General features: G+C 38.6%; 1 protein-coding gene across 1 annotated transcript; it reads left to right on the forward strand.

The window, feature by feature from the left end:
• The first annotated feature begins 4,609 nt into the window (after nt 1-4,609).
• LOC140937699 (mitochondrial adenyl nucleotide antiporter SLC25A25-like) lies at nt 4,610-15,774 on the forward strand. The gene is made up of 11 exons (XM_073387264.1): nt 4,610-5,022; nt 6,512-6,638; nt 6,759-6,846; nt 7,522-7,636; nt 8,134-8,242; nt 8,978-9,027; nt 9,488-9,640; nt 11,059-11,166; nt 11,862-12,029; nt 12,746-12,896; nt 13,634-15,774. The coding sequence occupies exons 1-11, from the start codon at nt 4,768-4,770 to the stop codon at nt 13,813-13,815; spliced, it is 1,506 nt and encodes a 501-aa protein (XP_073243365.1). The 5' UTR covers nt 4,610-4,767; the 3' UTR covers nt 13,816-15,774.
• The last annotated feature ends 337 nt before the right edge of the window (nt 15,775-16,111 follow it).

The following is a 16,111-nucleotide window of genomic DNA, read 5'->3' on the forward strand; positions in this document are numbered from 1 at the left end:
CTGTGATTGTATTATCACCTTTGTTTTCTGCGATATTACCTGCAGGAGGAACGTTGATTTATGCAAGATTTGCCGTGATAATGATAGTCTGCTACTGCTGGTTTTCAGTGTCACGCCATTCAAAATAGATCAAAATCAAAACCGTTCAATTCTCGGTTTTCACATGACGTCATCAAAATTCAAACTAAGAAACTATCGATTCTTCTGAGATTCTGAGTTTCATGAGGTATTACAGCACCTAAACACCTTTATTTAAACAGACGTTTGGTTCGAAAGGGTTCTTGGTTTTGCGATAGAGGACGTTTGAATTTCTAGGCTTTTGCGTGACGCGGCATTTAGCTGGCGGCCGGGACGGCTCTTCTGTGGGTTAAAAACATTACCAGTTTTGGGAGATTTTGCTATCTAAACATTCCTTGTCTCAGAATAAATATCACTTTAATAGTTTGTGAGTTTTTTAAGCGATGAATTAACGCATTAGTAGGAAAACTCAAAAACAGATGTTTCTGTTGGTTTCCGGCGGCCATATTTGTGCCCCTTAAAGGGACACAAACAAATGGCGCCTCCATACAAAGCTTTAGAAATTTGGGTAAAACGTTTTTCCTAATATCTCGCATATGAAATGTTGCACAGACCTGATTCTTGGCGAGGTCTTTTGCTTATTTATCTTTTTTTATTTCCAAGATTCGGGACTTTCTGTATCGAATGGTTTGCAATTTTATTTTTGATTCCGTGACAGTGAAAGCCGAGAATAGATGAAGTCCAGAATCTGGGGAATGAAAGGAGGTACATATGCAAAAACCCTCGCCAAGATTCAGGTCAGTGGAGTATTTCGTATACGAGATATCCGAAAAAATGTTTTACCCAAACTTATAGAGATTTGTATGGAGACGCCATGCTGGTGCTCACCTGGATGAGCTCCAACATGGCGGACGGAAACCAACAGAAACATCTGTTACCGAGTTTTGCCACAAAAGCGTGAATTTATTCTTCGAGAAACTCATAAACATTAAAGTAATAATTTATACATGAACTGTTTAGTTAGCAAAATTTCCTGAAATAAGTCATTTTTTTTAACCAACATGACAGCTCTCTTGGCTGTCAAGTAAATGCCGCTTCACGCAAAAGCTTAGAAATTCAAGCGTACTCTATCACAAAACAAAGTACCCTTTTGAAGCGAACATTTGTATGAAAATTAGTTTTCGGCTGCTCTAATACATCGTGAAAGTAAAATCTCCGTAGGATCGAAAGTTTTTTAGTTTGAATTTTAGTGACTTCATGTGAAAACCAACAGCAGTTTTTAGTGTCGTCACGCAACGCTCCTAAAAACGGCTGTGTAGCAGACTTTGTAGGAAACGCCCAACAAAGAGGGGATTACTTTAGGGATGTAGTCCATAGTCATAGGCTCCTGTCATTTTGATGGGCTCTTGACCATGACCACTTTCGGCAACTAAGAAAAAATCTGCAGACTGGTTCGAAAAAGAAACTGTGCTCAAAAACCAATCTGCAGACTGGTTCGAGGCGCATATAGAGATAATATAATTTCTCCATCAATAGAAGAAGAAGACCAGCCCGAGTGAAAAACACCTAAAGGCCTTACAGGCTGCACGTTAATGTGTAAAGATGCGTTAGACGCCCGGGGGTGGGCCCGGTGGGGAAGGTGGGGGGTACTTCGTTCTAAGAGGCTAATTGGGATGTGCCGCTGGATACACCGTATTCACAAATGGCGGACACGCGGGAAAAAACTGGTGCCTAGTCATGAAAGCGAGGCGTTGGAGGATAAACAAAAATTTCAAATGAAGACTTTCAGTGAACTTCCAGAGTGTTTAGCACGGATTCCACCTAAAATAACTTTGTACGGACTTCTTTTTAAATACAGTTACGTGGGATGTCTTCTGCTTTTAATGTTTAGTAATGACTTGCTGTTTGCAATCAAAAGGGACGCGTATATCTGCAAGGAAACAGGATGATTTTGTAGGTTTTCGAGTCGGTTTCCGAAGCATCAGAAGCTCGACAGGTGGACGATGACTGGAGAAAAGCGGCAAACATGTTGGCCCAAACTTCACATTGAAACCGAGTACGAAAGCCAGCTCACTGTAATTCGGTGAAACAGAAATATAAACAAATCTTGGTGGCAAGAAAAAAGAAATAAGCGACAGATACATGGCCTACTTGTTAACGCAAGAGACGTCTGCCGTTGAACAAAACAGTTCAAGTCGAGATGGAAAAAAGGAAGACAGGAAAGAAGAGGTGACTGAGGTTTCGATGAAGTTATGTTTGATTTTTGTTTGCCAGGACGTTATTCTCTGGTTTTTATCAACGAAGGACATCAATTATAACTATTTTTTTTATTATAAATGCAGGAGCGATCGAGTGGAGTACGCTCAAAATTTCAACTTGTTACTCGGCAGACTCGGTAAGCCAGACACATCATTTCAGCGACTAATTTCGTATTTCTTATCGTTGGCTGTTAAGAGTTTTAACTTTATGTTCCATTATATTTTAAAGTTGAAGAATACATAAATAAATAAAATGATGGTCTTCTTAAACGGATCCAGACTCGAATTTAATTATTCGAAACAGAAGCTTGCCATGTTCAGTCCTGACACAAACATTGCCTTAAAAGTTTAACCTCGTAAAATGTAAGCTTTATACCAATTTTTTTTACCAAGAGCTCTCTGAGATAATGCCCTAAAGGAGACCAGGCAAATAGGAAGCCATAAGATTCACACACTACAGCTTCTAATTTTGATAAAATTATTTTTAATTATTTCGCAATGACAACGAAATCATGAGATTTTTGCTAAGCTCTGCCAACGTACCTCTTACAATTCGCTCCAAAGCGACGGAATTAATATGATCCAAAGGAAGTTGTAAATACAGACATACATATATACATAGATATGTATAAGATGTCACTAACATGAATGAATGAGCCTCGTGAATGAATCTTTCACCCGCTCTCAGCTTGACCTGTTTTCAGTGGCCATATATCCGTCGCTTATTTCTCTTTTTCTCGCCACCAATATCTGTTTTTATTTCTGTTTTACAGAATTGTAGTGATCTGGCTTTCGTATTCGGTTACAGTGTGAAGCTGGGTCAACATGTTTGCCGCTTTTCTCAAGCCATCGCCCACTTGTCGTGTCCTGCTTCTGATGCTTCGGAAACCTACAAAATCATCCTGTTTCCTTGCAGATATACTCGTCCCTTTTGATTGCAAACAGCAAATCATTACTAAACATTAAGAGCAGAAGACATCCCACGTAACTGTATTTAAAAAGAAGTCCGTACAAAGTTATTTTAGGTGGAATCCGTGCTAAACACTCTGGAAGTTCACTGAAAGTCTTCATTTGAAATTTTTGTTTATCCTCCAACGCCTCGCTTTCATGACTAGGCACCAGTTTTTTCCCGCGTGTCCGCCATTTGTGAATACGGTGTATGGCGTCGCATTTTCACGACTGGATTGACTATAATGGGGTCGCATTGTTAACAGAGTTACTAGAATGGGGTCGCACATTTTCAGATTTTTGGGGGTAAAAAAGTTCTTCATATTTACGGTTAGCAAACGTACCAGACCGTACCAGAATGTTTGTACTGTAGAGGAAAAGTAAAGCGTTCTTCATTCAATCTAAAAAATTGGCAAGTTCGTAAAATTAGAAAGTGACTATGTTGCGATCGCGAAAACTACATATTTTCCCAAAAGTGACTAAGATGTGGTCGACCGATGTGGTCTATAATTGTCCACAGAATAGACTATCATGGGTCATAAGTTCACGAACAACAATTATTTTGCGTTTCACGAGTCACGAAACAAATATTTACGTTTTCACGCTTCTCAAAAATAGAGGTCATACAAAATGTCAAAAACGTTACATTACCGTAGTCCTATTTTGTAAAACAGAGTGCTTCGATGGATATTTAAACAAGTTAACTAGAGTTTTACGAACCTTATGAAAAACACTGCGCGGCTATAAATTCCCTAGGGAAGCCAGATTTACGGTGAGTCTGAGTGCACTGAAGTGTGAAGTTACATCAAAAAACTCGAAAGTGAAGTTAAACAAGCCACCAGATGCTAGTTAAGGTCGTTTGGCCAAATTAACGAGTTATTTTCTTCGATTGATCTTCAATGTACTTGTAAACAGTAGAAAATTTTGGCAGTTAAGGTTTCACGGAGTGCACTTCAATCACGATTCACAGAGCAGTTTTTCAGTACATCACTATTCACGGACAGCAAAAATAGTCGATCATAGCGTCACGAAAATAAGCTTGCCCCCCTCAATAAAAACAATTTTTTAACGCTTCCCCCGCACCTGTCAATTTTTTTTGGCCACTGCCCAAATCACTCCGGGTGCTGTCTGGTCCAGCCGGCAGTGTCACACACTCGAGACTTTCGAGATTTTCGAGGTTTGGAGAAGAAGTGTAAAATCCCCGGGTAAAATCATCCTTTACTGTTGTTTCCTTCTCCGCATCACTCGTAAAATAAAAACAAAAGAGCTTATTAAAGGCATAGAAAAATATTCCTTCCGGCGGACATGGTTGACCTATGGTCCTTTTTTGTGTGCATGGTTTTTGAGCAGCGGCTTTCTTTTCTAATGCACTGACTTTTGGTGAGAACTTTCACCCCAGAACAATGGAAAGCGAACGTGTAGCTGTAACTTCTGCGAAGGTTCATTTTACACGGCAGGGAAGAGTTTCTTTCTTGTCTTTTGTGTAAAATGCAGCATGGATAGGCTGTAAGTACATGAGGATACAATTTCTTCGTCGAAAATAATGCGTCAAGGCCTGGCCACAGAGCTTGAACCTCAACACCGCCATCATGGTTCCACAGTGGTAAACATGGACTTAGATGCAGATGATGTAGATAAAGGAAAACACGACGGAGACAGCTACCAGATGGATAGAGAAGAAGTAGAGGATTTATTTAAGAAGCTTGATAAAAACAACGATGGAAGGATAGACGTTAACGAGCTTGCAGAAGGTCTAAAGCATCTGCATGGATCGAGATATAAAGCTGGGCAAGCTCAGGTTTGTATGAAACACGGCAGTGATATCATAGCTAGGTTAAAGCTTCCTTTTCTCATTTATTACTCCCTTTGTTGCGTGTATTCTTTCCCATGAGTAGTAAGACTGAACAAAGGTGACCTCTGAGTTTGACTGTAGATTTGCAATATACTTGAAAGTCTTTTATTTTATCACGAAAATATATTGTTTTGCTTTTGAGTGTGAAGCATTTTTATGCATTGTAAGCTTGTTTCTTAACTTAATTTTGCATAAATTGCAATATCCGTTTTGCATGCAATCTTTACTGAAGGAGAAAATTCCAAAGGAATATGTTTATTGCTTTTTTTTCGGACATAGCCAACAGCAATTATTATATATGCTCTCAGGAAATTAAACATTTTTTACAGTATAGTCGAGCCCCAGAAATGTTTTACAAAATCCGTATTTACCCGGATACGCTTGGCTTGAACTTCACGCTAGGATTCCAGCAATTAACATTTAAATTTTACAGAAAGAGCATCGTTTTATAGTATTACAAATGTTAATGTTTAATACCTTTAGGGTTAAACCGTTTTAAGTCGGTTCCAGAAGGAAGTGATATTAATCCTTTCATTCCCAATACTGGTCAAAGAAAAAAATGTACCAAGAAAAAATTTGTATATATCAAATTTCTTTTTGTAAAATCCTTTGAAACAAATGGTACGGTGTAAGGGTTCTTATTTACCAAAGGTCCTAAAGAGGTTTCATTGTTTTTAATTTGGTAACACCATAGGATTTCTTCCACAGATCTAAACGTTTAATAGTGTGACAAATCTCACCATTAGTTGATACCATGCGCTAGGAGTGAAGAGTAATATTATAATCACGCAAAAAGTTGTTCATTTTGGGTTCAGAACTTTTAGTCTTTACTCTACTGCTACATTTGTATTTTTGAGTACAGCATTGGCTATGGTACACAACTGTACATGCTACAACAACATTAACAACCACAACAACAACAACCTTTACCATTAGAGAAAAAATTATTACATTTTATGATAGCTCATGGTAAGAAAAAAAAATGAGGTTACATAGAATGGATACATTATGATAAAGGGATTACTAGGAACTAAATTAACAAACATTCTGGTGATTTTCAATAAAACTTGAAATATGAACGGTGTACAGAAAACGAGAAATCAGGGTTATGTATTGCTACAATCATCGCTACTTCTGGCCAATGTTATGTGACAACGTCAATCATTCAAAGTCACAAACTAGACCGAAAAGTATTGGGTCATTAGCAAAATGGAGTCGCAGTGCAGCATGCGGTTTAGTTGGGCGATTAGTACAATTAGTAAGCATGTTTATGAAACTGAATGGTAGAAATCCAAAGAAACCAGGCAATACTTTCACTGTACCAAGGACTGTTATTTGTAATGATAGTGAGTTATTGAAAATGTTTCTTAAGAGGAAGTAATAGTACAAGAGGTGCATTCTAAAGTAGCTTTTGTGGCGTGCTTCACCCTTGTAGCAAATTATGACACTTGGTGATCAGAACCTTGATGGACACATGTCATTTGAAGAGTTTGTCAAGTATGTGACAGATCACCAGAAGAAGCTGTGGATTGTGTTCAAATCTATTGATCAAGATGGCAGTGGTATGACAAACTCAGTTACACTCTTCTCCGTGTTCTCTGTCTATATGATCTTTGTATTTTCTTCAAATGCTAATCAGATGTAGACTGAAACTGACTATCTGTCCTTGATTGCCCTTCCAGGAAGTGTGGATGCTACAGAGCTCAAGAAGGCCTTTGAGAAGATGAATGTTCATGTGACCGACAAGGAAGTAGGCCTGCTGTTGAAAAGGTAGATTACAGCTGCAAGGTCAAGGCTGTGCACCCTGATGCTGTGAGATTCAGGGTGCCCAGCATATGATTTCTATGCAAAAACTGTGATTTTGTACTCATCCGAGAACAAAAGTTGGACACTAGGGGCCTTCCAGGCACTGTTAGAGCACAGCCTTGAAGATGTTAAGCTTTCAGATGCATTCTATGGAAATGGCATATACTCCTTTCAAATAGAAGTATGGTTCCAGATTGTTACCATAAGAGTGACTGACAGAAAAAGAGCAATGTTATTTGCATAAAAAGGCACAATTTGAGCAATTTGTAACTCACACAGGATATATTAGATTAAATTAGGCACCTTTTTGGGGGGTTGTAATTGGCCAACAACAAAAAAAAGCTATGCCTGGAAGAACTGCGACCATCTGGCAATATGTCCTAGTAAAAGATGTCATGTTTCTGTTATAATATTTTATTGTCTGATTTGATTTTTATAATGTGTCAGAAGCTCCTACATGTATATGTATCCTTGTGGTTTGTTTCTTGTAATTTCTGTTCAAAGTGACCAGAAAACAATGTGCAGTTCTTAAGTTTTCTTACTGAGATTGCAAATTACTTTGATTTAGAGTTAAATTAGTGTTTTAGTTCCTAAAGGCACATTACATTAATTTTAATCCTTTTTTTTCCAAACCTTCAGCATGGACAGGGACAAAACCTTAAAAGTAAACTGGAATGAATGGAGGGAATATCACTTGTTGAATCCCAGCGGACATAGTATGCATGATATTATTCAGTTTTGGAGACATCATACTGTAAGTTATGGCATGATTACTTTTTAACTACGGTATTAGATTTTGAATCATTCACGAAAGTGACTGTGCTTTACTTTTGTTCTTTTTGCTCTTTAGATATACTTTCTCTGGATGATTCTTTGATAAGAACCACTTGTGGGCTTCTTCACCCTACTTTGTTGTTATACTTCTTGTTATCTCCATTTTTTCCATGGTTAGATGCATTATTGCTGTGGAGCCCCAAAAACTTGAAAATGGTTTAATAACTCAAACTAATATTACATGTACTCTCTTTGGTGGTATTTTCAGTAAAATGTAATATGCTGAACTTACACCCTTACTAAGTCATAGTTGTTTTGTTTCCCTTGGGAGTTTGAGCTAGCCGTGTTCTACTGAATTTAATATGATTAAGTTTGGTCCAGCAAATTATATTACTTTCCAAAAACATATGTGGTAAAATGATGACTTTTTGAAGTGGGTAAAAGTTAAATAATATTGCTTGATGTCTTAATTTATAGGTTATTGATATTGGGGAGGACATGACTGTCCCAGATGAGTTCACAGAGGAAGAGAAAGTATCAGGGATGTGGTGGAGGCAGCTTGTTGCAGGTGGTGGTGCTGGAGTAGGTTGGTACAGTGGTTTTTATTTCCACATATTTTAATGAGGTGCTTTATGTATTTGAAGCAATGTCAAGGTTTTTGCACCTTTGTTGACAAGAGTAAAGAATAAGCAAGTGGAATGTGATTTTCCAGGTGGGTGTAGTCCTGAATAGGCCTGTTGTCAGATAGTGACTAAAGTTTTGGCAACCTGTGTGGTAATGATCTTCAGCTGTGTCAAAGCCCTTTTAAACTGAAGATGACTGCCACACAGGTTGGCAAAACATCAGTCACTGACAACACAAGTCCTCTTCAAGACTGTACTCACCCAGCCAATCTTATTACTTCACTTATGACATGACTCTTGGGTTCAAGCCATGTACTGAAGTATATAGCTACCACTTGCATGTAATTTTTGCAGAATTTATTGGCAATCTGATGTTTGTTTTTGAGTAGAAACTTCCCTGCTTTGTCCCACTTAACTGAAGAGCTGCAAATAACAATCATTTATTGGACTATGTACCCCTAAAATTTTCCCAGGTCTGACTAGATCCTGTCTGCATTTGGACATGGTGTCTGAGCAGAATAAATACTGCTAAAGACTATTACTCTGTTGCTGAATGTTTGCATAGTAATGGCAAAAAGTCAATTAATGTATGTCTGACAAGGTTTCTGGTTTATTTGACTAAAAGGATGACATCAGACAAATAATATGTGAGTTTGTTTTTAAATTTTAGCAGAATTTGTTTTGTTTTTAAACTGCAGTATCCAGGACAGCTACGGCACCTTTGGATAGATTAAAAGTTTTATTACAGGTAAGGATACACTTTAACTGCATGGATTAACCTGAGATCAGGCTCTATTTTCGTTTCGCTTGGTAAATAACATTCCGGCGGGCATGGCGAAACAAAAAGAGAGCCCCAATTTCAGCGGTAGCTGTTAGAGAGAATGTTTGAGAAACGCTCAAATAGGGCCTGATCTCAGGTTATGCATGGATCTACATTTTCCACATTTTTTCTATCTATGAGGTTATAAATGCATAATTTACTTATTAAGGTCATTTTGACCAATATATTGCAATAGTATCACCATAGCTGAAGTAATTATTATTGCAATCACTGATTAGTATGATAGAAGTGATACTACTGCCAAAAAATACTGTTGACATTCTATTGCAATAGTAAATTTATAGTGTTGTTCCACCAATATGTGTAATCAAACTACATGATCAATGGTTTTATGCTATGCAAGCTAAAGTTGCTCTTTACATCCTAGGTACAAGCGTCAAGTCAGAACAGAATAGGAATCACCTCTGGTTTCAAGATGATGGTAAAAGAAGGAGGTGTCAAGTCTTTATGGAGAGGAAATGGTGCCAACGTAGTTAAAATTGCACCAGAATCAGCTATAAAATTTTTTGCTTATGAAAAGGTAAATGCTCTTAACCCTTTTAAGCACAGAAGTGAGCAAAGTGAAAATTCAACAAAATTTTCAAATTCCATTTTGTAAAATGCTGAAAAACAAATACTGTCTTTCCTTGAATAGTAGTTGTGGGTGATTGTTTCTTTTTTTGCATTAAAAGGGGGCGATATATTCATGGGAAGGCAATCATTAGGAGGAGGCGATTATTTCAAATAGTGCTCACTCGGAGTCGTGCCCTAACTACTTTGTTCTATTTTTCCATTAAATAAAAAAATAATCACATCAAATAAACTGAACATTGACATTTAAAGTGTTCCAAATTTGGTTCCTTGATTAATTTTCAATGTCAATGTCCTCGGTGTCAGAGCCTGAATTGTCTCTGATCAGTTTTGCTGGATCAGACTCCACTTTTACTGTATCCTCCAAGTCTACCACCATGGGTATCCCTAGTGGGTAACCTACAGGGGTGGGGAAGGGGCGATTATTTTAAACGTATCTATCAAAGGGAGGCTATTAAACGAGGGACGGCTATTATTTGAGGAAATACCGTAGTACCATGTGAAAATACTGCTGACGGGAATTCATTTGAATGGTAACACCATAGGATTTTGTAGAGGCTCCTTCAAGAATTATCATTCAGTCTTGGAGTGTCAGTATTAAAGAAATTCACTAGAATTGCTGCAATGTTGGCTGTTGGCAGTTAGTCAACTGCCGCCCGGTTAGCTCAGTTTGGTAAGTGCTGGGCTGCCGAGCTGGAGGCCGCTGGTTCAAGTCCCGGCTGGACCAACCCTCAGGGTCTTTAAATAACTGAGGAAAAAGTGCTGCCTTTGTAAAGACATCTGCAAACGGTTAGACTTCCTAGTCTTCTTGGATAAGGACGATAAACCGTAGGCCCCGTCTCACAATCCTTGCATATATAAATTCTGTGGGACGTTAAAGAACTCACGCACTGTTCGTAAAGAGTAGGGGACGTAGTCCCCGGTGTGGTGGTCTATCTCTCATGGGGGGAGGAACTGTTACAGGCCTGCAGTAATTGGCGTCATGCTGTTGTGGTGACCCTGCCAATAATTGGCGAATCTAATAAAATAAAATAAAATAGCTATGTTGGATGGTCAAGGATCATCAAAGCATTGTAAGCCTTAGTTGATACAGTCGTCCTACTGTTTGGCAAAAAGGCACAAACTCAAGAACAGCAACATGAAAATTAAAACCAAGTTAGTTGAAGTTTAATCTACATTTAAATTTTAGGTAGTGCAAATTTAGACAATTTCAGCCCTCACCAACTGGCCATGGAATTCTTTGAAATAAGAAAAATGACCTCTTGAAACTGTGGAAGGTTGAACGACAAAACTAAACCCCTGGTGATTTACATTTTAGCCCCCTTTTCAAAATCATTATTGCCTTATTTTGAAATGTCATTTGTACAGGCAAAGAAACTGTTAGGTGCAGATGATAAACAGCTTGGTGTGAGTGAAAGACTAACAGCTGGTGCCATGGCCGGTGTAGCTTCACAAACATCTATATATCCACTTGAGGTAGTATTCCCTTATGACGTTTAATACTCTTAGTTTTATTGTTGTTTTTTTTTGACTGAAGTATTAGTAGTAATAACGAATATTTTATGGCGTTAAATCCAAAAACTTTATTTGTTTTATAGCCTGTAAAAATAGGCGTTTCTCTTCGCTCGTCGCCGCTTGGGACGTTTTGCTAGGACCGATGTCTGCGCATCAGCGACAGAAATTCCATTCTGATGACGAAAAATCTTTCTTTCGCTCCTTGCGAAATAGCCTCCCACTCAGACGTTTTTAAGGCAGCTCGTTTTTCACCCCTCCCCGTTTGTGGGTTGGGATGAAAGACAAGCTCCCCTTAAAACGTCTGCGTGGAAGGCTACTGGTGAAACGTCCCAAGCGGCGAGGAGCGAGGAGAAATGGCTGTTTTCGCAGGCGACATGTTTCAATGTAGCTGATTGTCTTAGACTTGATAGAACATGAACGAGTTTGCTGTTTTCCCCTTAATTAAGGTGTCTGCTGACTTTATAAAGGTTTGTTTACACAAAAACGGGAACACACGTGTGAAACACACGGAGCTATACATCCAGCACTTATTAAAGGGTGTCTGGTTTTTAGCAGGTTCGCTCATTACGGGTTTCACTCATTTATTTACCAAAATTAAAAAAGAAAGAGCCTTTCAGAAATAGAGAAAAATTACTCTTGTTGTCTTGTGTTTGTAGGTATTAAAAACAAGGTTAGCTCTTCGTAAGACTGGTCAATACAGAGGACTCTTTCATGCAGCGTATGTGATATTAACAACTGAAGGAGTTAGGAGCTTTTATCGAGGATTGTTTCCAAGTCTTCTAGGAATTATTCCTTATGCTGGGATAGATCTTGCTATATACGAGGTAAGGCTTCATATCTGTTATTTTACATGGGAAAGCCATACTTTATCAAACGTCTTATCTTTATAACCAAGAGCTTGAAATGAAAATGAAAATTTTACCCTGGCTACCAGCTTATTAATTTTCTGCTCCTGAAACCTCCACATAATGGCCTTCTGTACAAACTAGCAGAGGCCAGTATTTTATTATCCCAAATTGGAAAGTAGCCTTTAGGTTATCTCTACTTGATGGCTTCATCACCACTGTGAAGTTTGGTAAAACTTTTGTTTACGCCATTTCCTAAGGACGTGTACAGGGCGCCATGACAGTGATGACGCCCTTGCCACTCACACAGTGGCCACGCTCATCAAATTTTGTTCCGTAGATAGGTTTGGTTTAGTTGTTTGACTGTTTGTAGAAGTATTATATGAAAGAAGATCATCGCAGTTATAGACGCAATTTTTGCAGTTGCGAAAAGAAAGCCTGAAAAAAATTCCTTTCAACCTTATTGGCAAAATGACAATGGCTTTTTTAACAGGCCACTCATGGTGCGTACTCAAATCCTGGTACACATGTGAGGATCCAGAAGGAGGATTTCGGCGCTGACTCGCAAACGTACCTAACCAAAGGTTTCATTTTATCTGTGACGCAGGCTAGAAATTCCCAAACTTACGTGTTAGGCAGTAAAGAAGATTGTGACTGGCATACCAATCCATTTTTTTTTTAATTTTGCTTCGCAGACGCTTAAAAACCTTTACTTAAATTACCACAAGAACCAGTCAGCTGATCCAGGAGTGTTTGTGCTGTTAGCTTGTGGTACAGCGTCAAGCACCTGTGGACAATTAGCTAGCTATCCTCTGTCACTGGTTAGGACTAAATTACAAGCTCAAGGTAAAGTATTCACATTACTCCATCACTTTATTTCCTTTCTTGCTGTCAGCTTTCTTTACATTGATGAATGTTGAAGATAATGATACAGTCAACTCTTTCACGACGGATACTGTCAAGGCTAACCCTTTAAAAGTGCGTCTTCAGTTCCTGTGTTCAGCGGTCATGAAGTCTAATTTTCTGAGATAGAGAAACAGCTTTTAAGACTCACAGATTTGTACTTGTCTCCAGGCCCCAGTTGTTTAACAGGTCGATAAATCTCTTGATAACGCAATTGATGTTCCGCTAGATAATTATCTTTATCCAGTGGATAGCGCTATCCATCGTTTGAAAAACCGGGGCTCTGGACACTACCGCTGTCCCAGATTTACGTTCTTGACATCGGTTATAGTAGGCACATGAGCAATTTAGGACGCAAATAAGATCGGGCCGCAATGGAGGAGGGCGCGCGCTGACCTCGCCCTTCTTGCGTGTCGTACTCGCGCGTGAATCGTTTATCTCTCGTCACACTTTTTTTATATACCTGCCACTCAGCAGCATCTCACGCAGGTGTTTTTAGGGGATTCGAATTATCTCCCTCCCCACTGAAATAAGACCCCCCCCCCCCTTAAAAAACCCTCCGCAGGAGGCTAGCCAGGCATTTCTCTTAGGCACCTTACTTTTCATCGTGTGCACAATGTCCTGTAGACTAAAAGCCGTATTAACGGAATGTTTATTTATTCATTTATTGATCTTAACAGCGCGATCTAAAGATGCCACCGGGGGAGATAACATGGTATCTGTCTTTAAAAGAATATTGCAAGAAGATGGTCCGCGTGGACTTTATAGAGGTCTGGCACCTAACTTTATGAAAGTTGCGCCCGCCGTTAGTATTAGCTATGTCGTGTACGAACATTTGAGAATGAGCCTTGGAGTTATATAGCAGACGCAGGATAGCTTAGCAGAAGATCATAGTTTGTTTAGGGGAACTATGAGTTAATCAGATGCTGGACTGCTGTACGTTCGGAATTGGACAAAGTAAAAAAGGAAGGCTTGTTTCGAGCAAGTTATGTCCCGTGAACGAGGAAGTAATAATTGTAATGACTCAACGCCGGTAGAAATTTATATTAGATCTCACTTTTGTTTTACAAAACAATTCTAACGTTCAATTCTGATTTCATTGTATTTTATTTGAAAGATTTGCTTATTTTTCAGGCGACTAATCTATCTCAAACGGGGGTATTTATGCGGTTTTTTTTAGTGGGAATTGTGAAAAAGGAAAAATACAGGAAGTAATTGCTTTTATGTGCGCAATACATTACTTTCAATTTGTTAACCGAAAGTGCCGGTTGTATTTTGGTGGCAAGTTTTTCTTGCGTGTATTATCGATCACAAACGCGACAAATTTTTACGTTTTTGAAAGCAAATAGTTCCTCTGTTTGTTACAACTTGACAATTTATCGCGAGTAATCGATGTGGTTAAAAGATGGCTATTTTCCTATTTGTTAATGCGAAGAATCTTGGAGCATGTTGAACATGCTGGAGTTTTAACCAACGTCCTAATCAATTCTTCAATGTATTGCCCTAGGACTAACGTATTATCAAAGACGATGTATGGTGTAAATAACTACAGGCTGTGAAGCGTTTTATTTCTTTTTGATGGAAATTACCTCCCGTTGTAAGCGTTTAGTACGTTTAAGAAAGAAAACTGAAATAATCGCAAGTGCTGAAAGCAACTTGGTACCCGTACTGGTTTCCGTACTGTAAGAGACTGTGGAGTCTAAATCACGAACTTTCAATGACTAATTTGGACGGTCTATACGGCTAGACTCTTGAAGCCCATGTGTACAGCCGGCTTCTTCCCCCAACAATTACGGAGTTTAAGATACCACAACGACGACGGCCACGAAAACGTCTCCTAAAAAGTGAATTCGCGTTCTTTATACCTCTATGGCGATTATTTCAACTCGCCTACTTTGTCAAATGCAAGCGATCTCTCTTGGAGCCGAATTCCAAACAACCATATCCAAGTTCAGATAGAGGAAGAAAATTTCGTCGTCGCTTGTTTATGTCCTCCGTAAAACGTGATATTAGGCATTTTCACGTCATAGTCATGTAGTGACGGTAAAGAAATGTACAAAAAAGCGTTATGCACTTGCAAAGTTGTTTTTCTGCCTATTCAACATATTGTTTTTTTGACGTTCTCGTTGACGTCGCAGTCGTGGTATCTTAAAAAATATATCCCTAAAATCGGAGAGACGTTCCCTTTCCCCGATTTTGTTGGATGGGAGAGGGGGCGGCTGTACACAGGGTAGACTCTTGTTACATGTTGTTAGGAGAACCCTTCGAATTCTTTTTTTTTTTACTGGGAGGCCTGTGCCATTGATGATTGTTTCGTATTTCTCACTGTATTTACCATATCTTTTCATAATGTGAACATCTATTATTTGCAGGCTGTGAATTCGATAATGGTATATTTTTTTCAAGAGTTACATTATTGCTGAATCGTCAAGTATGAAATAAATTCCACTTTTCTAGATGCCAATGTTCATAAATGTCTGACTTAGTCAGGAATCTTGGTGATTTTTAGAAAAGCGTCTTTAAAAGGTTTATGAACATTTGAAATTTAAGATTCGAATAAATCAGTAAAGCTTTGTAAGATGTAATCAGTTTTTCTTCACTGTAAATTTTCTTTTAAATATTAAGGGAATTTGACATGCTCACTAATTATATTGGTGTCACGGAATGTTACTTGTGATAATTTTTAACTCGCTTAAGTTTTACTGGGAAGTATTTATTTTGAGAATTATTTTTTAGCACATTAGAGGCCCGAGCCAGTGGTAGTGGTTATCTAAACCTCTAATCCGTAATAAACAAACACTTCTAGATAGATACCACGTTAGTTTAAGTCTGTCTGTTTCATTGTAGCTCATAGTCTCTCCTATGATTATCTAATACTGACTTCAAAGTATTTAACCAAAGCCCGGTTCAGACGCCGAACTTTTCATGAGCCGAACCTAATACATTGAATGAAGTACACGAAAAGTTCGGCGTCTGAATCAATTAGGTACGCCTGTTTCAATTTGGAACGGCTCAGCCGTTCTTTTCGCCCAGCCCGCCGGCAATTTCGCCTTTGGAGCGACTTTGGAACGGCTTTGATTCAGACGCCGAACTTTTCATGTACCGAACCTAATGCATAATTATTATAACGTATTTTGTAAGCAGTTTGACCGAAATGG

The sequence above is a fragment of the Porites lutea genome, chromosome 5 (assembly GCF_958299795.1).
Source record: "Porites lutea chromosome 5, jaPorLute2.1, whole genome shotgun sequence".
Taxonomy (NCBI): domain Eukaryota; kingdom Metazoa; phylum Cnidaria; class Anthozoa; order Scleractinia; family Poritidae; genus Porites; species Porites lutea.